General features: G+C 42.2%; 1 protein-coding gene across 3 annotated transcripts in view; it reads right to left on the bottom strand.

Annotated features, from left to right (window-relative positions):
* Positions 1-25,334, bottom strand: part of TMEM255B (transmembrane protein 255B) — a 59,641-nt gene that overhangs the window by 7,508 nt on the left and 26,799 nt on the right. For all 3 annotated transcript variants that reach the window (XM_083610984.1, XM_083610983.1, XM_083610985.1), the window contains 5 exons: positions 22,645-22,787; positions 21,640-21,702; positions 11,889-11,978; positions 1,239-1,319; positions 327-412 (listed from right to left, as the gene is read on the bottom strand). In XM_083610984.1, the coding sequence (XP_083467110.1) occupies positions 327-412; positions 1,239-1,319; positions 11,889-11,978; positions 21,640-21,702; positions 22,645-22,787 (463 nt within the window). The remainder of the gene's footprint in view (positions 1-326; positions 413-1,238; positions 1,320-11,888; positions 11,979-21,639; positions 21,703-22,644; positions 22,788-25,334) is intronic.

Below are 25,334 nucleotides of genomic sequence, written 5' to 3'. Positions count from 1 at the left end.
ATAGCAGATCATCAGAACTGGAGTAAAAGAGGCCTGGCTGATGTATTCTACTGCGTCATTCATTCTGAGTGGGTTTGTATTAGAGAGCCAGGTAATGCTACTGAGAAGCAAAGTTTCTCCCCAGATTTTATGACTAACATTATAAACACATGCCTGGCTGAAAAAACAAATGAATAGGCTCCTCCTATAATAGTGACTTTTGCAGGAAGATACGTGTCTGCTTTATAAGACTACAGATTGCAGCATCCATTGGGTTACAACAGATTGTGGCTGAAGAGGCTCTGACTGACAGAAGTCCTTCAAACCTGCTGTCCACAGGTACTTACTTTTCACAATTGTACAAATCGCAGCAGTAGCATGTGTTACTCTTCACTTTCAGCTGACACTTGCTGTTTAAGGTGTAACATGTCACCTGAAGAAAGAGGAGGCAGCAAATCTTCATTTGGGAGACTTGAAGTTCTGTCCACTAAGTTTACACCATGCACTGTGGTCAGAAATTAGAAGTGTGCTTCGCCCTGATCTATCAAGGAGCTGTTTTGGAAACAAATCCCCATGAGCAAAATGGCTGCTCAAATCCCCTTCCACTTCGTTAGGTAGCCTTGTTCTGTTTTATTTTACAGAATTCATCTTTCCTTGGGGCCGATTTTGTTTCTGTTCCTTGTCCTGCTTGCAAAACAATAGATGGGCCTTTTGTTCAGAACTTGCCAACATATATACGCTAGGCATAAAACATACAGTAACACAGACCAAAAATAATATGTATTCAGTGTAAGGTTTTAGTCAAAAGTCCATTTGCCCACAACTGCTCCTGTACTTGGCTGCAGAACCACAACCCAAAATAAATCTGAATACGAAATGCAGACATTGTTGGACCGTGTCAGACTATTACACTGTGGAGTTGTAGTTTGGGGCCAGTAGTTTGGGGCCAGTATAAACCTATTAACTTGAACTTGGGTATATATGACAATATGCCACTCAGTAAAAAAGAGAAAGAAGAAAAAAACGAGTTATGTCTAAGGAATGCATTCCAAGGGACCATTAAGCAACAAGAATGGAATGAGAATAGCTCTGATTCCAAAGAAAATATTCTTGTTACAAATATGATAGTGTGTTTTAAGTCTGGAAAATAAATCCAAAGTGGCTGAGTGCTTTGACTGCAAAACATTTATACTCCTAGTCATCTTGGAAGTGGCTTTCCCCATTCATAAAGCTACAAAAACTACACTATAATAGCTTACCTCGGTCTGGTAAACATCATATAAGAATCCAACTCCACTTGAATAATACTGGCACCGTTTATTATATAAAGGCCTGGGTTCCTGCAAAAAAGAAGAGGAAAAAAGATAAGGCTTTGAGATACATTATTGCAATTATCTCCCAGACAAACTGGATCAATTTTGTAAAGTTGTTAAGTCCATTTAGATAATTAGATAGCCAAGGAACACTTTGCCACGTGTTTCCTTTCTAACACACAATTGTTGGCTTGGAAGCAAGACATAAGTGGTTATGTTCAGCAAGGAGGGTAATGTGTGTTGGGAAAATATAATCATCCTTACTGATGCATATGCAAGGCTTGATTCTACCCTGGTGGCAATTCATACACTGCAATTTTGAAGGTTTAAGTTATAGAAATAAACATTTAGATAGGATTTAGATAGGATCTCCTAAAACAATTCCTAATATCAAGAGCAGTTGGGCAGTAACGAAAACTAGTTCCCGTTAGGATCATCCTACTCTCATGTGGGACCCTGGTAGAGACACATGCCCGACTGGCATGTTCTCTCCCTCCTGGTCGTTCGGGAGCTTCAAAAGCTTTCTTCAGCCCAAACATCACAGCAACTGATACCAAGAGGCACCAGCACACTTACGATCCTGCAGAGTATTGGCAGTTCGCGTAACAAAGCTCAGCAGCACAGCATTTTGGCTAATCTACTTTATTTACATATAATAACACTCAGAGCATTCTGCTTTAGCTCCTTCCTCTTTCTTACCAGACAGCAAAGAGAGAAAGAAACAAAGCGCAATAGTGCCACAGTAACACGGTAACATCAAAACATCCTGTCTCCATCACTTCCCACACTGTGGAATGAAAACATACACCGTCATGTGATAGACAACAATCTCATGACTGCAAACACGAAGCAAGAATCCTAACAGTTCCTACATGTCATCCTCCAAAGCATAGTCAGGAATATTGGAAATAAACTCTGTGCTTGGGCATTCCCTCCTCTTTTATCCAGTTACATGCTTAACGAATTCTTTGTTTGATCAAAGTTCTTGTGCATTCAGGAGCATTGCAGGATCCAAGCGCTGACTCAAGACTGCAAGCCTGAGGTTGTGCATACCCCGCATGGCAATATGCATTCAGTGATGGAGGCAGGCACCTTTTGGGTGTGCTGTACACATGCCATCCCCATGTCATCTTTGACTGACACTGTCAGTCTAAATGAACAGTTATAATCCATCTTGTGCCGGGAATGTATGTTTGACTTGCCTATGAATGAAATAGGCAAACAGGAAGCAGTACAGTAACTTAGCTGCTTCTTTATACTGATATATATCATTTGTATATCAACATACAAGTTTCCAGCACCTTTCAAAAGACTGGCTTTTAAAAAAAATAAAAAATATGGGGAAACACTAATTGAGGAGAGAGGAATAGAAAACACAATTGCACACTAGTTTAAAACATCACCATCTGTGGGTACAGACAACGCAGAGAGTAGCTGCTGCTTTAGATGAAGGTGTGTACAACCGCAAACATCTATGTACAAAATAACACGGGGGGGAAATGACCCCTGTGCATTTCAGAGTCTATGTGTGAACACAGCCTGAGTCTTCAGGAAAAGTAGGATATCCCAAACCAGTTTTCCAATTACAATCAAATCAACTTTGTTCCCCACCAAACACTCTATCTTGTCTTGCTACACACACAAACCATGCAGAATTTGGTTACTGTGCCACAAACCATGCTTAAAGTTGTTGCTTTTGGTGGTTAGCTTAAATTCAAGCTTAACTCTGTGAATCAAACTTGCAGAGATTCCAAACTAGATTACTTTTTAAAAAATCAGTGTGGGAAGCTTTGCTTGTAAATGGAGCTTTCTAACAAACCCCTTCCCCCAGATAAGGAATCAAAATGAGACGAAACCTGATTTTATTTTAAGTAGCTCATAAATCACATGGAATCACACCCTTTACCCTGAGTAATACAAACAGTGCATATCTATAGGCATTATAATTGCTTAACAGCAGCAAGGTGAAATGGACCAAATCTAATGGAAAAGTGAAATGGACCAAATCTAAAAGCTAGAATAATACTGCTACTGAACTGTCTATAAAGAACTCACTGGACAGCTTTATTTGCTAACTGCTGTCCAACACATGCTACGTCCACAAATCATTTATTTCAACGTGTGCATAAGCAGAATATCTCTTATACTGTGTCATCAAAACTCACATAGACACCCACAGTAATGACCACAAGCTTTCCACAACCTGCAGAATGGTGCAAGAGAATCTCACTTCATGTCATTGCCCTGCAATGATAAATGTCCAAAACCTCTGTGTTGGGAGAGTTTTCAATAGCCCCCAGTATTCATTTGTGTATAGACTTAGGTGAAAATCCTGATTGCTGACTTATATACAAGGGTCTCTGATCCTCTGACATAGATCCATAATAACAACTGGGATTCACCACTAGAACATGTAGTGATGGTTGGCCGTCTGAACAGCTCTAAAAGGGGATTTGACAAATTCATGGTGGATATGGCCTTCAGAGACTACTAGTCATGTTCAGTGACCCCTGAACATCAGTTCAGAATGATAGACTCCTACTGCACTTACATTCTGCTTGTCAGCATCCCATGGGCATCTAGTTGGCAATTGTGAGAACAGAATGCTGAACTACTTTTTTAAAATAAAAGTTTCCAATATTAGGAAGAGCATGTGCGCCCTCTAGAGGAATGTAGCTAGAGTTCTATGTACAACTCATAGAAAGTGTGAAATCAGAAAGCACAAGCTACAGATCTTTTAAAGCTTACACTAGCTTTCCAAAGCAAGGACACACATTGCATGATCCATCAGACTTTCATCTGATTGCACATGGAATCTAACAAAAGGCTCCCTACCCCGAGCTTAAATGTTTTCATTCACTGCCCATGTTTGAGACTGAGTGAGCTAGAAATCCAAAACCAACTGACAATTCAACTGCCCTGAGAATATGATTGAAAGCCATCCATCTGCCTCAAACAACAGAGTGTGCTTCTGTGGGTGATGCCAAACTGCTGTGTTAGCAGCACCCAAGTGATTTCTTTGGGGCACAAGCCTGGGCTGTGTGTATGGAGGTCCTGGGATGCCCAGACAACAAGACCATCGGCTTCGCTCATGTGGTCCAAAAGAAAGCAGAGCAATACATTTGGCACCAGCTGGGCTGCAGGAGTTGCCAGAAGGAGGAATACAAGACACCATCCAACCACCTTAGGGACTCCACTCTGGATTTGTACGGTATACGGTTTACTCCTTAGCCTTTTCTTCTCCTGAAGATATCCCACAAGGCAACAGAAGTTTGGGAACAAAGCTTCCTTTTCCTAGACGGGCTACCTTTCCAGATTGATGAGTCCCATCTGCCCCGGTGTTATGTACTGAGTTGAATAGGATCCAAACTGCAGCAGTCTGATTGGTCCTAGAACAATAGGATTCAGAATGCAGCAGTCTGATTGGTCCTAGAACAATGCAGCAGTATGATTGGTTGGCAGGAACCACCCAATCATGCTCCAGATAGAAGTGAATCCACAACTTGATTGGCTTACAGTAGAATTCCGGAATTAGCCAATCATGTGCAGCCCATTGTGTAAATAATGTATATAAAGCAGATACTTTGAGGGGACTTTCATTCATTCCTCCTCACCACTATGAGCTGAATAAAGAGCATGAAATCACTTTGCGACTCTGAGTATATTTCACCCTCACTTCCCTCTACAGCACATGCAGAAACTGGCTCCTTGACCGTTGGACCCACTATGCTAAATCTGCTGGATCCTGCCTTTGCATGCTGGGTGAAGTCCCTAATTCACCAAGAGTCTGAGACCCATCAGCTGGCCTCACCCAGTTTTGCCAGTCAGTCGAAGCCATTTCTCGGGGTCTGGCTGTTGTTGCATGCTGACAGCTTCTAGGAGCCACAGGTGAGAGCTGGGTGGGGACCAAAGGTGGACAAACGACCCCAGAAGGAGCACAATGTGTCCCCCATCACAGGTACTACTGCTCCTCTAACACCCCAAGGGCACTAATGTATATTTTTAAAAACAGAACAAAATAATTTGATATTTTAAAAGCAAGACAAAGCAACTGGTACTTCTTACAAGTATCTGAGAAGCAACCTTGGTTACAGCCCATAACTACCCAATAGTTCAGCAGGTTGGCAGAATTTGTTCTCACGTGCAAAAAAATTATATCCCCTTTATTTAGATTTGAATGTGCTCACAGTGGATCTGAACTTATGAGACAATGCCACAAAACCTATAATGTATTTGGGGTATACTTTGTCTTGAGCTTGGGATTCTATATGCTGCCAGGCAGAGAATTCATCTTTCCTTTGCAGTATCTGCATTTTTCTATTTTTACTCTCTGCTGCTGACTATGAAATTAGTAGCTCCTGGCAGATACCCCTCTATATAGCGAAACTTCTAAACATATGTCTAAGTTACACTTCTTCAGCAGTTTTGAGATAAAATACTAAGGCCAGTAAGTTGAAGCTCTAAGCCAGGCAGATCACTGTGATTACTGCAAAAATCAGGAGAGGTAAGTGATCAGATATATTTATAAGAATTATGAATGCTTCCATGTTCTCCGTAGCTTTTTTTGGGCCAAGCACTTTTTTTGTTTATCTGCTATACATTTGTTGTCATGGCACTGCATAAAAAAAAAATCCACATTTGTAACATCACTACAAATAGCGTTAAAATAAAGCACCTTGCTGTAAAGTCCTTGTGAAGTAATTTCTGCCAACTCAACTTTGCTTGATTTTATGATGACATGGAACATATGTTCCTGGGTTGAAAAACACAGCACTATTTTCAAGCCAGTTTTCAAACAAACAGTGATGCCATGGTGATATATTCTAACGCCACTCAGACTTGGATTTTTCCTACTTGCATATCCAAAAAATATATTAATCTCTTTCACCCCTCTTAAAAAGGGATGCTACTATTTTTCTGGTGCAAAATAAACAATTGTCAAATTCACAGAAAAGCACGTAGCGCTTAAACAATACACGTGTCACTCACAATACAATATTAAAATATAAGAGTAATAAACAAGGTGTTCAAACACCTCAGCAACCAATCTTGTGCTTCTGTATGGAAAGTTCTAATGTGTCTCCCTAGACAAAAAGAGCCTTAACCAAGACTCTTAATATGTACAGTGGTACCTCAGGTTACATACGCTTCAGGTTACAGACTCCGCTAACCCAGAAATAGTGCTTCAGGTTAAGAACTTTGCTTCGGGATAAGAACAGAAATAGGGCTCCGGCGGCGCGGCAGTAGCTAAAGTGGTGCTTCAGGTTAAGAACAGTTTCAGGTTAAGAACAGACCTCCGGAACGAATTAAGTACTTAACCCGAGGTACCACTGTAGTTTTAAGCCTTTGTGTCCTATGGGCAACTTTGTTTTCCAGTAAGTTGGAAGCTACACCTTACAACTGTATCAACATGCTTATTGCCTGAGAAAAGTCCAGTTTTCCATCATGTTATTGATGGCTTGTTGCTAATTGAAATGGTCCTGCTGGCAACCTGAGAAACTGTTTGCACTTAGGTCACAATCTGGGTCCAGGCTACAGCCTTGTAAGCACAGCCCCATTTGGAAGAAAGGAATTAATGGCATAAAAGTTGCAGCAAACCGCGTAGCCTGAGACACATTTTCAAAATACAGAAATACCAGGAAAATTGCATATACATTTCATACCATCTCTAGGAAAACACCCAGATATTTGCTTTCAATCAGGAAAGGAGAACCTACAGCCTTCCAGATGTTGTTGGCATACAAGTACCATTACCCCTGAGCTTTGGCTATGCTAGGGTTGGTGGGAGTTGTAGTTAAAAAACATTTGGACAGCTGCAAGTTCTTTGTCCCTTCAACTAATCATCACCAATCATGTAAAAGCTCTTGAGAAAAATAAAACAAAGCTATAAAATAGGCCGCAGAGCTTTAAACACAAAGAAAATCTAAACCCAAGAAGTGAATTAAAGTTACTTTCCCATTCGGAATGATGAATGCTAATTTAATTTTTTTATAAAAGAAATTACCATATGAGCTGTGCAATTACGTTAATGACTCACTCAGGAAATGATATTAAAGGTAATTAGTTATGATTTTGCATCTTGCACCACCATGGAGAAGGAAAAATAGGCCTAACGTTTTCCTTCAAAGCGATTGGCTAATTTAATTGTGGGGAGGCATTGCATATTATTTGAGTTCGGTTTCCTACTGCCTTGCCATTTATCAACAGAATTGCTTCTATTTTTACAGAGAGCCAATAAATAGAATGAATTTTACTGGTAGCATTGGTTTTTCCAAAAACTATGTCAATACGGTTAAGTGGAGAAAGTGTAGACATGTGTGAACAAGAGGCGCCATTCTGGTTATTTGAAATGGCCTGAGGTCCACAACCATTTATGCCATAACAAATTTATCAGTCTCTGTGGTGTCACAGGATTCTTTGTTTGTTTCTAAGGCAACAGACTAACAAAGTCAGCCCTGTGGGATTTTTAGCGTCAAAAGCTCCCTGGCACTAAAATTAGCATGATTCATGCATCATGCTGTCCCAAATCTTCATTTTATAGCATGTTCTATGTATGATACTGTGGTTTTTATGGAACAGGATGAGGTTCTTCGCAGAAATGCCCTCCTGTTCCGGAAAAAAGCCACCAGATGGCACCATGGAATTCACAAATTCCTAAAAAAAGGATCCATAATGAAAGAGGTTAAACTTTTAGTAAGGGCCTCCCCACTCAGGATTTTGCCAGACTCTTAAAAATTAACTGATACTGATTACTATTTGATGAAGGAGAAGGAGAAGTAAAGGTAAAAGGTAAAGGTAAAGGATCCCTGGACAGTTAAGTCCAGTCAATGGCGACTATGGGGTGCAGCGCTCATTTCGCTTTCAGGCTGAGGGAGCCAGCGTTTGTCCACAGACAGCGTTCTGGGTCATGTGGCCAGCATGACTAAACCGCTTCTGGTGCAACGGAACGCCGTGAAGGAAACCAAAGCGCAAGGAAATGCCATTTACCTTCCCGCCGCAGTGGTACCTATTTATCTACTTGCACTGGCGTGCTTTTGAACTGCTAGGTTGGCAGAAGCTGGGCCAGAGCAATGGGAGCTCACCCCATTGTGCACATTCGAACTGCCAGCCTTCTGATTGGCAAGTCCATGAGGCTCAGTGGTTTAGACCTCGCCACCCATATCCCAGAAGGAAAAGTACCTAACAGTACAATCCTATGACACTTACTCAGAAGCAAACTACACTGAATTTGACTGTCAAATCTGACTTCCCTCAGGTTCTCATTTTCCCAGTCTTAAATTCTGCTCACATGCCATCATTAGATTGCAATTACCGGTAATCCTCAGCATTCATCAGCACTTTATAGTATAAATTTCTTCAAAAATACATTTTTGTGTGTGTGCACTCTTTCCCTAACGTGCACTTTTCCCCCAAGCAACGTCCCTAATAGAATGCATTTTGTATGTTATTTTCACTAATAGATACATTTTATGCACACCTCCCCACTAATATTCACATTTGTTTAGACATGTTTTGGTTGGAGAAGCGCATTGCAAAATAAATACCTTATCCTCCCAACCCACACCATTCCCTTTTAAGTACAGTGGTACCTCGGGTTAAGTACTTAATTTGTTCGGGAGGTCTGTTCTTAACCTGAAACTGTTCTTAACCTGAAGCACCACTTTAGCTAATGGGGCCTCCCGCTGCCACCGGAGCACGATTTCTGTTCTCATCCTGAAGCAAAGTTCTTAACCCAAGTTACTATTTCTGGGTTAGCGGAGTCTGTAACCTGAAGCGTATGTAACCTGAAGCGTATGTAACCTGAAGTACCACTGTATTTGGATGAAGAGACCTGCCTTGAAAGTTTGTCCTCACCCCCGCCCCCCACCAAGCTATAGAATCACAAGGGGGAGCAACTGTCTTCTACATGCCTGGTGAAAAGGTTGTTTTGTTGTTTTGAAAGGATATTAAGTTACATGCAAGGGCCAGCTCTACTGCTGTGTAACAATATACCGCCAACAAACATGATTCACAGATAATGGATTCCTGTAATATCTGTATTCCCCCCGCCCTGCCCCGAACTAACATCATTACAAACTACTTCCACCTTTATTTGTTTCAGTTGATCCAGGCATTCCACTTTTTTTAAAAATGGGGGGGGGGGAGGTGAATAGTGGTTTTGAATACACAAACGCTGGGATGAATGTGAACAAAGCAAACGACATCTGTATTACGGTTTCTCACACGAGACAGGGGTACTTTAAATCAAGTCCCTTTTACATCAGCTTCTAATTTTTGTAAGTGCTTTTCTATAGAGCTTTCTATTAAGTGAAGTGTTTTTTTCCTCTGAATGGGGCAAATCATGTGGAGCTATATATCCTGAAATACATTTTTCTTCAGTAGTGTTTGTGCCAAATTTATGCCATCTTCACATGTGATAACAATGGATCCCCCCCTCCTTTATTTTTTAAAAAGCTGGAGGTACTTTGTGAAAGGCAGAACATAGCTAACTTTCATTATTTTGCTCATGACTTTTTAAGAAAAGCAGGAAAGAAATAAATTATCTGCATTAAGAAAACAGGCAAAAAAGAAAAGAAAACAGGCACACAGTGAAAAAGATTGTGCATTATTTCTTATAAACGATTGCCATCTCTTTCTAATGAAAACATGATTGAAATAAAAATAAGATGCCACATTATATATTTCACTGTGATCAAGGGTGGTTAAGTTATATTTGACATGAATAGTACTCCATCACACAATCCTGTCACTTCATATATTTTTATACTGTGGTTTCCTCACAATACTGACCCATTTTTTGGGGGGGGGAATTATGGAGCCTCAAGAAGTGAGTATAATAATAATTATTATTTTCTTCCATATTTCCATATATTCATTAACTTTCAAAAAAGAAAAAAACAACACTTGTATGTGAAACTTCTGTACCTTGAAATTAACTTCTCTCTTCCAGCTCTATATTTTTTTATATATAATTTTTATTATCTCCACATCTTTCACCCCCTCAGATTCACTAAATTCCCCAACAGTTTCAGAGCACCAAGGGACCAAGACTATGAACCAGGAAGACTCTAGTTCAGGGTTTCCCAAACTTGTGTTTGTTTTTGGACTACAACTCCCACCATCCCTAACTAGCAGAACCAGTGGTCAGGGATGATGGGAACTGTAGTAAAAAAAAAAAAAAGCTGGGGACCCAAGTTTGGGAAAGCCTACTCTAGTTCAAGTTTTGACATAAACTCAGGAAGTAACCTACCTAGGTATCGAACATCACTTTGCCTCAGACCCCTGTCTGCTGTACAGGAGAGTACTGACTTCCCTGCACACATTTCTGAAATAATAAGAACATAGGAAGAGCCGTGCTGGATTATACCAAAACCCCAGCATCCTAGTCTTACAGCAGCCAAACAAATGCGTATGAGAAGCCTGCAAGCATGACATGGCTTCTTGGCTGGGGAGGGCGGGGTATAAATAAAATTCATTATTATTATTTTATTATGAGCACAGTAGGCATTTCCCCACTCATGTGTTGCACGCTGAAGTCATTTATTTTGTACTGTCCTGAACCGTCCAGCATTTCTAGTTTCATTGAATGGCCCTGTTTTCTATCATTATGAAAGAGAGAGAAGGAAACAACTCTCTCTCGCCACTTTTTCCATACCACACATAATTTTATAATGGTGGAATGCAATTCAGTCAGCTCACCAGCTATCCAGTGATAGAAACTGAGATATGAGAGCTAGGGGCTCAGTTGCACCTTAAACCTAGGTTATGGGTGCAACAAGGGAATGCCAGGGCGCGCTTTTCTTTATAATGAGAATACAAAGCTGAAAATGAATGAACTGCAGCTAAAATCCTATGTTCATTTTTCACACGGTTCTAGTCCCCATCTGAAGACTGCAAAAAAACCCAAAGGCATGCTTCCCCTGCCCGCCCACCCTAATATTCTTAAAATGGTCTCTTCTCCAGTCTTCAGAGAGTAGCTGGAAGTGGGGAGGCAGAAAAAGGTCCTCCTTTCCTTCCACTCCGTGGTTTTAATCTGAAATCTTAGGCGCAGTACTGCACCCAGAAATCAGAAACTGCTCACACTGATGAAATTCCCTGTCGCAAAATGCGCCTAGAGCAATGGGAGTTTCGAATGCTGCCCTTAACTGCTGCCCTATATATACTCCTGTCATGTTCCCCAATGCCCTTACAGACCATTTTTCCAAACTAAAAACCCATGTGTTGTAAGCTTTTCGTTTTGGTTACCCTCGTTTAATCGTTTTGGTTACCCTTTTCTGCATCTTTCCCAGCTATACAATATCCTTTTTGAGTTGTGGTGTCCATAACCATAGGCAGTGTTGCTGCACCAGAAAATTGCAAAGCAAGCACTATCATATAGGCAGTTTTATTTTCGGTCCCTTTCCTAATGATCCTAACATGCGAACCACACTAAACACATGGAAGTGCGTGTTCCATAACTGCTAATGGTCCAAGTACACCACTCACACGCTGAACCTGAAGTGGATCACTAGATCTTCACCACAACCAGAAATGGCTTAGTAGGCACAAATTAAAAGCTAACCAGGGGAGAGAGGAATATTAAAAAGGCATACTTACTATATGTCGGGCTGCAAACACACCATCAACGATTGCACAACAGAAAGCTGCTACCACTCCAAAGCTGATGAACACAATGGACGCTATCAACTAGAAAGAGAAAAGTGGACTTAGATTATTATATATTCACACAGTTACTGAAACCTGATTATGAAACACTTGGTCATCCAAATTGCACTGTTTCAAGTTGACTCCCTAGGAAGCTCCAAATGTTTTTGAACAGGCATTTAATCCAACGTGTCAGAATATCTCTTCAAACCATGCTATATAAAACTAATACTACTACAGTATTTTTGTATTTAATGCTCTTTTATTGTTAGCTGTTGGCCTCAGGTGCCCTTCGTTCACTTGTGCACCAGTTTGACACATTTTGATGTTTAAGTGGTCTATGAATATTTTAAAATAAATTTTAAAAGTAATAAAAATAAATAAAGCCTGTGGATGGCTAAGCAAACACCACAGAGATGCGTACCAGGGAATCGTTTAAATCTGTAAATGGTCTGTGCCAATAAATAGCAAACAGGCCATTCAGCACTTCAAAAGGGCTAGCAACCTTTTCCCGCACCACACCAATGCACTGGGGTATTTAAAACATTTAATAGGATAAATTTGTTGTAGGTGCACCTGGGGGACTTCCATTGTAGGGAATGATCCTGGGTGGTTTCTTCAGCTGCAATTGCCCATTCTATAAAATGGGAACAGTAAGGACCTACCTCATACAGCTACTATGAGAACAGAATGCTAACTCCCATATTAGCTCTAGGGCAGGCATAGGCAACCTCGGCCCTCCAGATGTTTTGGGACTACAACTCCCATCATCCCTAGATAACAGGACCAGTGGTCGGGAATGATGGGAATTGTTGTCGCAAAACATCTGGAGGGCCGAGTTTGCCTGCACCTGCTCTAGGGCCACTTCACACAATTAGCTAAGAACTAATTAGCTGAGAATGCACGCATGAGGTGGAAATAAAGTAATAGACTACAAGGAGGTAAGACAGACTGAACTATTTCAGGCTGCAGGTAGAGGACCAGTCTTTGTAACACTTTCCCACCTAAAAATATCCCTACAAATAAGAAAACAATCACAGCAGCAAATTGGCTGAAGCAGATGCTCTTTCAACAATGTGTACGTTACTTGCAAGTAGCTTTGTTTGGTTTGGTTTGTTTTAATTTAAAAAGTGCCATGTCCCACGTGCCAGCCAGAAGTGGCATAGCCTATTTTACCAGCTCACTTTGCAGTGATCATAGTTATGAAATGATACGCTTCTCTCTTCATAAACTCACCTTCATTGCTAAGCTTATCTTTTCCTAAGCTTATCGCTACTTATGATACTGAATAATAATGAAAAATTCTCAAGCAGTTCTGCTGTTACTGCTCTGCATAGCCAAACTCTCACTTGTTGATGATAAGTACTGTACATCTATAATGAAAAACCCCTGTATTTATTATTAAGTGCTGCAGCTCAAAACATTCATCATATACCAAACAGGAATGAGCCCATGGGAGGAGAGATAAAGCTTTACAATGGAAGTGTGAGTGGGAAAAGGAGAGACCATTTGGCAGCCTAACACTAACCCAAGAGCTGCACCATTTCCTCAGCTTCATCATGGCCACTGGTCCCATCACCTCCTGGCAAACAGAAGGGGAAGAAATGGAGGCAGCAACAGATTTTACCTTCTTGGGCTCCATGATCACAGCAGATGGTGGCAGCAGTCACGAAATTAAAAGATGCCTGCTGCTTGGGAGAAAAGCGATAACAAACCTAGACAGCATCTCAAAAAGCAGAGACATCACCTTGCCGACAAAGATCCGTATAGTTAAAGCTATGGTTTTCCCAGTAGTGATGTATGGAAGTGAGAGCTGGACCACAAAGAAGGCTGATTGTCAGAGAATTGATGCTTTTGAATTGTGGTGCTGGAGGAGACCCTTGAGAGTCCCATGGACTGCAAGAAGATCAAACCTATCCATTCTTAAGGAAATCAGCCCTGAGTGCTCACTGGAAGGACAGATCGTGAAGCTGAGGCTCCAATACTTTGGCCACCTCATGAGAAGAGAAGACTCCCTGGAAAAAACTCTGATGTTGGGTAAGGTTGAGGGCACAAGGAGAAGGGGATGACAGAGGATGAGATGGTTGGACAGTGTTCTCGAAGCTACAAACATGAGTTTGAACAAACTGTGGGAGGCAGTGGAAGACAGGAATGCCTGGCGTGCTCTGGTCCATGGGGTCATGAAGAGTCGGACACAACTAATCGACTAAACAACAACAATAAATGATTCTGCTTTGTTTGTAAAATCAAAATTGTTTAGTCATATGCAATAGGCACACTGATTCCCCCATTCTCACCATTTCCAATGTATTGTCATCCCAGTGTCATCTTAATTTTTGTCTGTTTTGGCACCTTCACCACCTGACTATATGTAATGATAAACTATAGCACTTTGCTCTTTTAGTGTTGTTTTGAATGGCGGAAAGGAAATAATTCTTTACCCGTCTTGGTGACCATGTGAACAAGGGGATGCTTCAAGGACTTTAAAGAGAAACTCATTAAGAGATCTTTATGAATAGCTTTTCCCCCCTCCCCTCCCTAGGAAGAGATTCTATAGTTGGGTAGCTACAAAACCCTTTTCTCATTAGAGAGCCATTGTAATTGTAGCAAGTGCGACAGCTAGAATAGACATGAATGAATAATGAACACCCAGTACCCATGACATAATCATATCTCCTCTAGTGTGACAGTCCTCGAGTGTCGTCTCAATTACAGCAGCGCTATTACGGAGGCACCGACCTTTGGAAAGAATAGGTTGACAGGGCATAAATTGTGAGGCTTGCTGCTTACTGCAGCGATAAGATGCCTTAATGACCGAGGACTGAGCACCCTTGCAAGAACTCGTGTTTTAAAAAAATAAAAATTACTGCAGAGGTGGAGTCCACATTTCAACACAGTTGTGAATGGGGACGGGGAGTTTGCTGCATGCAAGACATGGCATGGTATCCACAGGATGATAATTATTGATCCTGTTTCACCACCCTGTCACTAGCTGACAATACAGGTGCCTCAACACCAACAGCAACCACTCAGGCAGAATGTGATGAATTTCAATCACTGAATACCCTTTTACCAGGATATTAAATCTATTTTGCTGTTTAGTTGCCATAGTAACAAATGTCACAATTTTTGTGCATTGTGGATGGAGATGGCACACGAAACCTGTTCGGGAATTCTGCCATATATTTGTCTCACAATGTACACAAAAGAAAGATGAGGTTATTTTCCTCCGCTCTCAGGATTAGGGAAATCTGGATAGGAGTCACAAATTCCCCCAAACTAACCTGGTCTCTTCAAATAAACCTTATCACATAAGCAAGCCTTTCCTGAAAAGGTAAAGGTAAGGACCCCTGACAGTTAAGTCCAGTCGCGAACGACTCTGGGGTTGCGGCGCTCATCTCGCTTTATTGGCTGAGGGAGCTGACGTTTGTCCTCAGACAGTTTTTCCAGGTCATGTGGCCAAAAGCCTTCCCCTTATGAGAGACTACAAACTTAACCCCCACTTACTTTGGAGCTAGCCCCATTGCATTCAATAGGACTTATTTCTGAGTAGACACTTAAATTGTTATATTTATCCCACCATTACTCAAAGGATATCAAGGTGGTGTAGGAGGTTCTTGTCCCTCTCCATTTTATCCTCACAACCTACCCTGTGAGGTAAATTAAGCTGAGAGACCGTGACTGGCCCAAGCTTCGCGGCTGAGTGGGGATTCGAACTCTGGGCTTCCAGATCCTAGTTCAACACACTAATCACTAAATCACACTGACTGTCCAGCATGGTTAGGGTTGTACTGTAAACTGTTGTCGGAAAGAGCAATCCCTTCTGAATCGAAGCTCAAAAGCTTTAGAACGGCATTCCTAAAGCGGTCTGTCAGTGTTCCTCCAAGGTGCCCTTCCAGAAAAGTTAGAAGGCTTATCTGTTTAGCTCAGAAATGTTTACTCTGACTGGCAAACACTCTCCAGGGCTTCAGGCAGGGGTATCACCTGCTGCTCTCTGCACAGGCCTTTGGCAGTTAAAAAGGAAAAGCAAAGTTGATAAATTCTATTGTTTACTCTTTTAAAATACAGCCTTGGATCCTGAACACCTTGCGAGTCGAACGTTTTGGCTCCCAAACGACGGTTTGCAAATGTTCTTTGGAACCTGAACGCCCAACACAACTTCAAGGTTCAAGGGCAGTCATGTTAGAACAACTAATAAGAAAGGCAACTTCACAGCAGAGGTGGTTTTAGGCAACCAGTGCAGCCACAACAATGCTGCAGAACAGAGCACAATAGGCAGGAGGCTGAATTTTAGCATCGCACAGGGCGCAGCTGAAATTTGAGGGCCCAAAGCCCACCACTGCTTCAGAGGGTGTAGGGACTAACTGGCCTTAAAGCCAGCGGATGAGGCACATCACCACTACTATGCTGCAGCAGCTGAGTGTCTGTTTTCTGAAAGCCAGCAACTGGGAATGTCGAAGTCATTAGAAAACATGTTCCCCTGCCTGTCTTAACACATGGACCAGGAGGTGGTCCTTTTGCCCCCAACCTAGAGGTCGGATTAAGAACTTTAGAGGCCCTATACACTTAAAAGATTTTGATCCCATATATATATATATATGGGGGGATGCAGTGGCGCTGTGGGTAAAACCTCAGCGCCTAGGGCTTGCCGATCGTATGGTCGGCGGTTCGAATCCCCGCGGCGGGGTGCGCTCCCGTCGTTCGGTCCCAGCGCCTGCCAACCTAGCAGTTCGAAAGCACCCCCGGGTGCAAGTAGATAAATAGGGACCGCTTACCAGCGGGAAGGTAAATGGCGTTCCGTGTGCTGTGCTGGCTTGCCAGATGCAGCTTGTCACGCTGGCCACGTAACCCGGAAGTGTCTGCGGACAGCGCTGGCTCCCGGCCTCTAGAGTGAGATGAGCGCACAACCCTAGAGTCTGGCAAGACTGGCCCGTATGGGCAGGGGTACATATATATATATATATATATATGTGTGTGTGTGTGTGTGTATATATATATATATATATATATATATATATATATGTATGTATATGGGATATATACGCACGCACACACACACAAACAAAATAATAAGCCATAAAATGAAAACCTCTTTTTCAAAATGAAAGAGAACCTACAGTGAGATGGAAAACGATGCTTATTTTCGTATACTTCCACTTAATTCCATGAGATGAACTATTTAATTACTAGCTTACAGCTGAATCTTGTGCTTTTGTGCTTTAATTAATATAGACGGATTTTATCTCAGAATTTGTAAACTGAAAAGTGGAGTTGCTGGTTCATGGTAAATCTGGCAATGGAAAGTTTCTGTGGTGCCCCTCCCTTCCCTTGAAGCTCTAAGCATGTGATTATTTTGCTTAATGGTTAATCCAGCCTTGTCCCAACCCCCAAAGGTGCTATCAATTGCAGGCATTTTTCCAATTGACGTAATATGGGAGTCTATCATAATGGGCGCTTATTCACTTTTTAAAACAGCCAGTCTATTTTAACTAATAGCGTCATCTTAAGACCCCACTATACAACAGCAGCAGGAGAGTGTAACATCCCGCTACAGCCTGCCAGTTCCATTGTCAGAGGTCATCATGGCTGTAGTTCAGAGTACTGCTATTTCAGCAGAAAATGCCGCCGAAGGGAAGGAAAAACGCAGGCTGAGCTACTTAGAGTTGGAGAGTACAAGACTTTAACTGCCCTAATCAGATCTCATGTGTTGTTAATAATAATAATATTAATTTATTTTGCTGATATATATTGTGAAGGGTGTTCCCCAGCCAAAACAACGCAAACAGCAGACAGGTAAAGGTAAAGGGACCCCTGACCATTAGGTCCAGTCGTGACCGACTCTGGGGTTGCGACACTCATCTAGCTTTATTGGCCGAGGGAGCTGGCGTACAGCTTCCGGGTCATGTGGCCAGCATGACTAAGCTGCTTCTGGCGAACCAGAGCAGCACACGGAAACGCCGTTTACCTTCCCGCCGGAGTGGTACCTATTTATCTACTTGCACTTTGACGTGCTTTCGAACGGCTAGGTTGGCAGGAGCAGGGACCGAGAAACGGGAGCTCACTCTGTCGCGGGGATTCGAACCACCGACCTTCTGATTCCTAGGCTCTGTGGTTTAACCCACAGAGCCACCCGCATCCCAGTTTAGCGTCCAGGCAACTATTCCCAGGTCTGCGTTCTCTGGAGCAGTTGCAGCAGCAGGGGGTCACTCCCCCTCCACCAGTTTCTGTACCCCCCCCCCCCGACGGGCTGCGTGCACGCAGTCGGAGACTATGCCTGCGTGGAATCTTTCTCTGCTCATCCCTCTTCAGTTCCCTCCTGATTCTGGGAGACACTGGTGCAGGAGAGGGTGGGGAAGCACCTGGTCCTTCACTTGCCTGACCTGCATCTTCCTCCTCTTTTTCCGACCCATCCTGTGCTCCAGAAACAGCTCTATAGAAGAGTTGGAGCATGTCTTCTCGTGTTACCTATCTTACGATCGGCTGGGTTTCTTAGATCCAAGAGGTGGGATTAAGGCCTGTTCTAAGGCCTGTCTTCTGGTATAAGGGAGGACTGTTGCATGCTCTGAGGTTTGGGGGTGCCCACCACAGTCAGTCCCTAGCTCTCACAGACACTTGTGAAAATGCCCAAAGAGTACCTGAAGCATCACCAAACAACATAGTTCAGCTTCCTTAGTCGATACCACTGAATCAGAACAATAAATCATGGCCATATTTTGGTTCTTCAAATTGTTTGGTATCAGCACTTTATGAAGAGCATATTACCCATCAAAATATTTTATGAAGGGTTGGGTTTGTAGCTTAAAGTGTGAGATTCACCATCTGTGCCTCCTACAAAAATCTAACATCTGCAGGAATAAAACTGCACGTGCACTGTATAATTGCACAGGCAGGCAAGTGACCATCACTGCATTGCTATGTTTTAACTCAGTGGTGCAGATAAAAAATTCATCAAGTTCTCCATTTCCGAAAAGTTGAGGCAATCTATTATAACACGTAGAAAAGGCACACAAATGTAGCCTTGATCTTTTTCGCATGCTCTGAGCAACAGGGAACGGTAGTGTTGTTGAGTGGGAGGCCATTTGTAGGTTTGGGGACCTTAAAAAATAAGAATAACCCCATGAGTTGAGGGTAGTCAATGAAGTACCCTCTAAATGCTGTTGAACCCCAACTCCCATAAGGCCCAGCCAACATGGTCAGTGGCCAGAATGGGTATGATTTGAAGGAACATAACACTACCACCACTTTGCTAAAGTTAAGCAGATCTAGGTCTGGTCAGTGTCTGGATGGATTATTGCTTTGGGTTCTATTGCTCTGAGGTGTATAATAATAGTAATAATAATAACAATAACAATAACAATAACAATAATAATAATAATAATAATAATAATAATAATAATAATAATAATGTGATTTTAAAATTTTATGAAACACGAAAGAAGAAAAATGGACTATAAATGTAAGATGGGAGCTATAACCCAACAACATCTGGGGGAACCACACTGGCTACCCCTGCCCTAAACATGGGGGAGAAAACCTGAAGAACAGCAAAAGCCTAACCTGGAGTACAAATATTATCAAAGTCTAGTTACTAGGATGTGAACAAGTATGTATCTTTGCCCTGGCTTTCGGCACCTGAGATGTGTGTTTTCAGAGCCCACCCTATTTCTGTGATTGTGATCTGTTTTGAATGTTCTGAATTTTGAACTTTACATTGTTGTAACCTGCACTGAGACCTGCTGGTGAAAATACAACATTAATATTTCAAAATCAATACCAAATACGATGTAACAAAGCTAGATAACAATCCAGTCCCACAAATAGCTGACTTTTGATTCAACTACTGTATACAATAGGGAGGCTGGTCAGCTAGATTAACTACTCAGTCATGAGCATCCATCGCAATGCCAAAATCCACACAGATGGATTTGCTGTTGAGTTGTTGCTTTAAGCAACTGCAGCTACTTCAGACTCAAAACAGTTCAGAATTCGCCAAAGCAATGGAAGATCTCTAGTAGCTGGAAACCTATGAAATGCTTGTCAGGTCTTGCTCACCTTGGTGCACTTGTAGAAAATGTCAAAGGCCAGATGCAGAGAGCTGAAGGATTGCTGGGCCTGAGATTCCCCACCTGCTATGAATCATGAAGAATTGATGCTTTTGAATTGTGGTGCTGGAGGAGACCCTTGAGAGTCCCATGGACTGCAAGAAGATCAAACCTATCCATTCTTAAGAAAATCAGCCCTGAGTGCTCACTGGAACTGAAGCCGAGGCTCCAATACTTTGGCCACTTCATGAGAAGAGAAGACTCCCTGGAAAAGACCCTGATGTTGGGAAAGATTGAGGGCACAAGGAGAAGGGGACGACAGAGGACGAGATGGTTGGACAGTGTTCTCGAAGCTACCAGCATGAGTTTGACCAAACTGCAGGAGGCAGTGGAAGACAGAAGTGCCTGGCGTGCTCTGGTCCATGGGATCACGAAGAGTAGGACACAACTAAACGACTAACAATGAATCATGAAGCAAGGCCCGCCATTTATGTCTGCTCACCAGCAAGTCTAAATAAACTTCCAGTTTTCACCAGCCTAGGACTGCAAATGAAGGGGATGGGGTTTGCCAAGCACCACATATGAAACCGGCAGGCTGCTTTTATATTTGGTAGGTGACACATTGTGTAGGAGGCCTGAGCTGGACAAACCTCAGGGAAGCATCAGTATGAATTTTAAACAAGAGCGTGCAAGTTGCTTTGGTATTGCTAAGGTGGCTTTGTAGCTCTCTGCGTGCAAGAGCTAACCTTTTAAAGAATGTGTGAGCAGGCAGGCACAATGATTTACTAATCTCTCTACAAGGGCTGTGTGTGGTTGAAGCTGATGGAGCACTTAGGGCAGCAGCATCCTCTGTAGATATTCCCCCAGTTCCGAGAGGTGCATATACTGAGCTCATGACTCTCCACAGATATGCTTCTTAAAAAAATATATACTCGGGCATCATTTGAAATATTACTCAAGCTCAGTATGAAGAGTGAGCTTTTAAAATCATAATTAGGTGAGGCAGGCTGACAAAATCAATGACTTGGTTTTTGCAGCTCTGATTAATTTGAACCTTTTCTGGATATCAATAGATTTTTTATATATATACAGAACAACAAAAGCACTGCAGGATTTAACCCTCATTGTTTGGAGAAGGCAACGTTGCGAATTTGGTAAGCTTTTTAACCCCCCCCAAAACCACTTGTTTTCAGAGTAGCTGTCAGAGTCCAGCTGAGCCCTTTGAAGATGTAGCTGGGGATGATTTGATTTCAAAATATAAACAGTTTAATTTATTAAACTGCATTAAAATGCTTTAGTATCCCATGACAAAAGAATAGTAACATAAAAGTTGGTGAGATACACGATAGTTAACTTTTTATTATTTTACACAAAAAAGCATTGGGGTATCAGTTACAGGAGGAAAAACAACGGGAGAAAAAGCAAACCAGAAACCAAAACATGCCTAGGTAAAATGCTGGTCTCATGGTGAATAATGGGAGGGATCTCGTATACCCCTTTAAAAAGTTGAAACGCAGGAGAGGGGAGAGTTGAAACACAACAGGTGAACTGACCACTTGACTGTTGAAGGATACCTGGAGAATGAAATGTCTGAGGTCTGCAATAACATATTTAATCTTATAGATTTTTTAAAACAACATTTAAATATATTATGTGCTTACCATTTGCTTCCGGTTCTCTACAAGATGGATACCGATAATCCCTAGGAAGGACCCAAAACCAAGCTGTGGCGAAGAACAAAGAAACAGCAGGTCAACTTAGCTGTGTATATAAGATAGTGTTCTGGTTTTCACACCATGTTAAACCATGGTTTGTTTAACGATCATTTATTAAACCATGCTATCACTATGTGTAAACCCGGTCCAGCAGCTTAAATGTGGTTAAAGATTGCACATTACAGGTTTAAAAATACAAACAACGTTTAAAATCATATCGGAGATCACACATAGCCTGGGATTCTATCTTGTTTTACAGTTGTTCCAGGCAACTGAGCAGTATGTACAGGTTCAAGGCTTATGGCAACTGCAGCTATTAATATATAAACTATATAGGAAGGAAGAAACGTTTACTAATTACTGTAAATAAAATATCTAAAATTCTGGAAACAGCGGAAAATGAGGCAGGAGTACAGAATTTACTTCCCGATTAAAATTTCTCACAAGTATGGTTGTTCCAACCTTGCATTTTGGATTTTAGCATTTTACGTGCTGCTGCACGTAAGACCTTATCTTCCAACACATATATATCAATCTGAGCTTGTTCTATACTCCCCAAGTCTGTGCAACATGCATCTATGTATGTGAAACACAGTAGGAAATATTGGACATTTAGGCAGCTCTCTCCATGAAATATTACTCATGACAGAGATTCAGAACTGAAGATAGATGGGTTATTAATATTCCAAACAATACTTGCAGTGGAGCCCTGTATCCATCTACCAGTATCTTGTTCTAATCTACTCAGGATGTGTTAGCTTGCTTGTCTTCGCTTTCACACATACACACACAAACATACGTACGTACACACACAATCAGGTTAACATTGCTTGAGCTGTCAAATTCCACAAAAAAGCTTTGTTGGGCAGATAATTCTGCACAGTGGTTACTTCATTGCATGGCACACAGCACTGTAAATACTTGAAACCCTAAAATATAATTCCTACTTACGATTATTCCTGGATAATAACCGCCCACAGTTACATTTTCTGTTCTGGTGGTAGCTGCAAGGCCTATGGTCAGTATGAAAACAGACACTATCAAGAGGGCGATTGTGAACCATAGAGAAGTTTTCTTCCTTTTTGCAAAGTGCCCTGTGGAGCGAGGGGAGGGAAATGTTATTATAAGCACCACAGTACATATGCACAAATCCCAAGGCGGCAGCAATGTGCTACACCTGTATCCTACTTGTTAAGTTGTGGGTGAACATATGAGACAACACAGCGATTCTTCAAACAGCTCTTGTTTATTCACAGGCCAGAACAGAACTGAACTGAAGGGTTCAGCCAGCCTGCTTATATAGAGCTCCACTAGAACGCAACAGTAACCATTTTCTGTAACTATCCAATCACTGAACGTCACTTTCAATCCCTTATTTGCATATGTGGACCTGAGTGAAAACTATCTACAGTATCCCCCTGCTGGCCTAGGGTGAGAACTTCAGTACATAACACTACTCTCCCACAAAGGAACTAAAAATGGTGAATTAACCTTATAATCAACCCTGTCGCGTAGGCTAAGAAACAGCAGCTTACCTAAGGCTTTCCAGTGAGTTTCGAACAGGGACAGATCAAGGCATTTTGCTGCCTGATCCAAAGGGCTAGGTGGCACCCCCTCCCCCATTCCATGCATCAACAGAAGTATAGTGTCCAGATCAAGGGAAGAAATAGTACCACTCTATTCTGCCTTTGCCAGACCACTCCTGGAATACTGTCTCCAATTCTGGGCACCACAATTTAGGGAGGGTGTTGACAAGGTGGAACGTGTGCAGAGGAGGGCTACCAAGATGATCAAGTGTCTGGAAACCAAGCCTTATGAGGAACGGTTGAAGGAGCTGGGTATGTTTAGCCTGGAAAAGAGGAGACTAAGAGGAGATATGATAGCTTTCTTTAAATATCTCAAGGGCTTTCAAATGGAAGATGGAGTAAGCGTCTTTTCTCCTGCTATGGAAGGTAGGACTCAAACCAAGGGCTTCAAGTTACAAGAAAGGAAATTCCCATTAAACATCAGGGAAAACTTTCTGACAGTAAGAGATGTTTGACAATAGAATGGACTCCCCTGGGAGGTTGTGGACTCTCCTTCCTTGGAGGTCTTTAAGCAGAGATTGGATGGCCATCTATCATGGATGCTTTAGCTGAGATTTCTGCGTTGCAGGGGGCTGAACCAGATGACCATTGAGGTCCCTTCCAACTCCACAATTTTATGATTCTGTGTGCAGAAGATAACTGGACTGACAACTAAATCTTATTTCAACATGAGTGGCAGGACAGCTTTCTCCAGGGTACCTGAGAACAGCCAGCTTAAAATGCAGAGCAGTCTGCAAGGCAAAGAAAGATGTGCTGTCCAACATCCTACTGCCACTTCCCGCATCCCAGCACTGGCTACTTGAAGCACCTGTTTCACTCTTCCTAATGGTAGGGCCAGCCCTGGTTTTATAGGTGAGCAGGGCTGGCTAAGGATATTTTGCTGCTTGAGGCAAAATATTCTGCCCCCACCACACTACTGCCTCCTGTGGGCACACATCTACTTCAGGGGCATCTAAAGTAGTGGCAGGAGCAGTGTGGCATGCCCACGGAGGAGGAGTCCAGATCTGCCACCTGAGACGACCACTTTACCATGCGACATGGGTAGGCTGACCCTGTAGGTGAGCATGGCTTTCAGCTCAAAACCCAATAGCCAAGCCCAACACTCCAGGGTCAAACAAAATGTGCCAGAGAGCCATGATCAGAGTCTGGTGAAGAGCTGTTTTGTTGGGGGCCTTAGAACTGTCCCCTTTCATTGTTTCCCAGCTTAAATTACCCTTCTGAAGATGATATTAGCTGAGGAGGGGCTAATGCGCAAAGTTCTCTTGAATCACATCGTTTAGGTTCTGTCTACTCACCAACCCTCTCAAAGCAGAAAAACCAAAGAACCAATAACTCTTAGACAGAGCTTTTCAAGTAGACAATGTTCAGAGTTCCACTAAAGCATGTACACACAGACACTGTTAGTCTGTTATGAAAAAAAATATATTGAAATAGGGCCTTCTCGATTCTTCATGAGCTTAGAGAGGTTACATCCCTCCATCTTTAAGTGGCTGTTATCTTTTTATGGCTGGTCTGTATTGGGGTCTATATTTGGTATGCTCCTGATTAGCTCATGATCATTTCTAGTAATATTTTGCACAGTTTAAAGGTAATTAAAACTCTGGGTTTTTTTTATTCTGTGCTTAAACTTTTATTAAGATTTATTTGTGCATGCTTTTGTAGACCATTTGGAGAAGTGAGTGTAAGGGGAGCGAGACAAATTGCTGCACCAGCCTGGAGCAGGCTCCAAATCCACCTCAGGATCCAACAGATCCCAAGCTGGCTCAGCCCCAGCCTGATGGTGCTTTCCACAAGGGCACCACCAGGAATACTGATGATTTCACTTCCACCAATCCACCCATGCATTTCTAACTGGGGAGGGAGGGCAGCTGGGGAGAGTGATCTGAAGAAGAGAATCAGAAGGCACAGGAAAGGGCTAGGCTAAAGCATTTTGTCTTCCCAGCTGCTTACCCCCTCTACAAATTATCTTCGCTTTCTCTCCTCTTCCCCCCCCCCCTCTTTGAATTGACCATTAGGATTTTATTGCCTGCATCTGCATGGAACATTTAGTTAGGC

This window comes from Podarcis filfolensis (assembly GCF_964270895.1).
Source record: "Podarcis filfolensis genome assembly, chromosome: 4".
In the NCBI taxonomy this organism is placed as follows: Eukaryota; Metazoa; Chordata; class Lepidosauria; order Squamata; family Lacertidae; genus Podarcis; species Podarcis filfolensis.
Note: the sequence above shows the minus strand (reverse complement) of the source record. Positions and strands in the feature narration are given on the sequence as shown.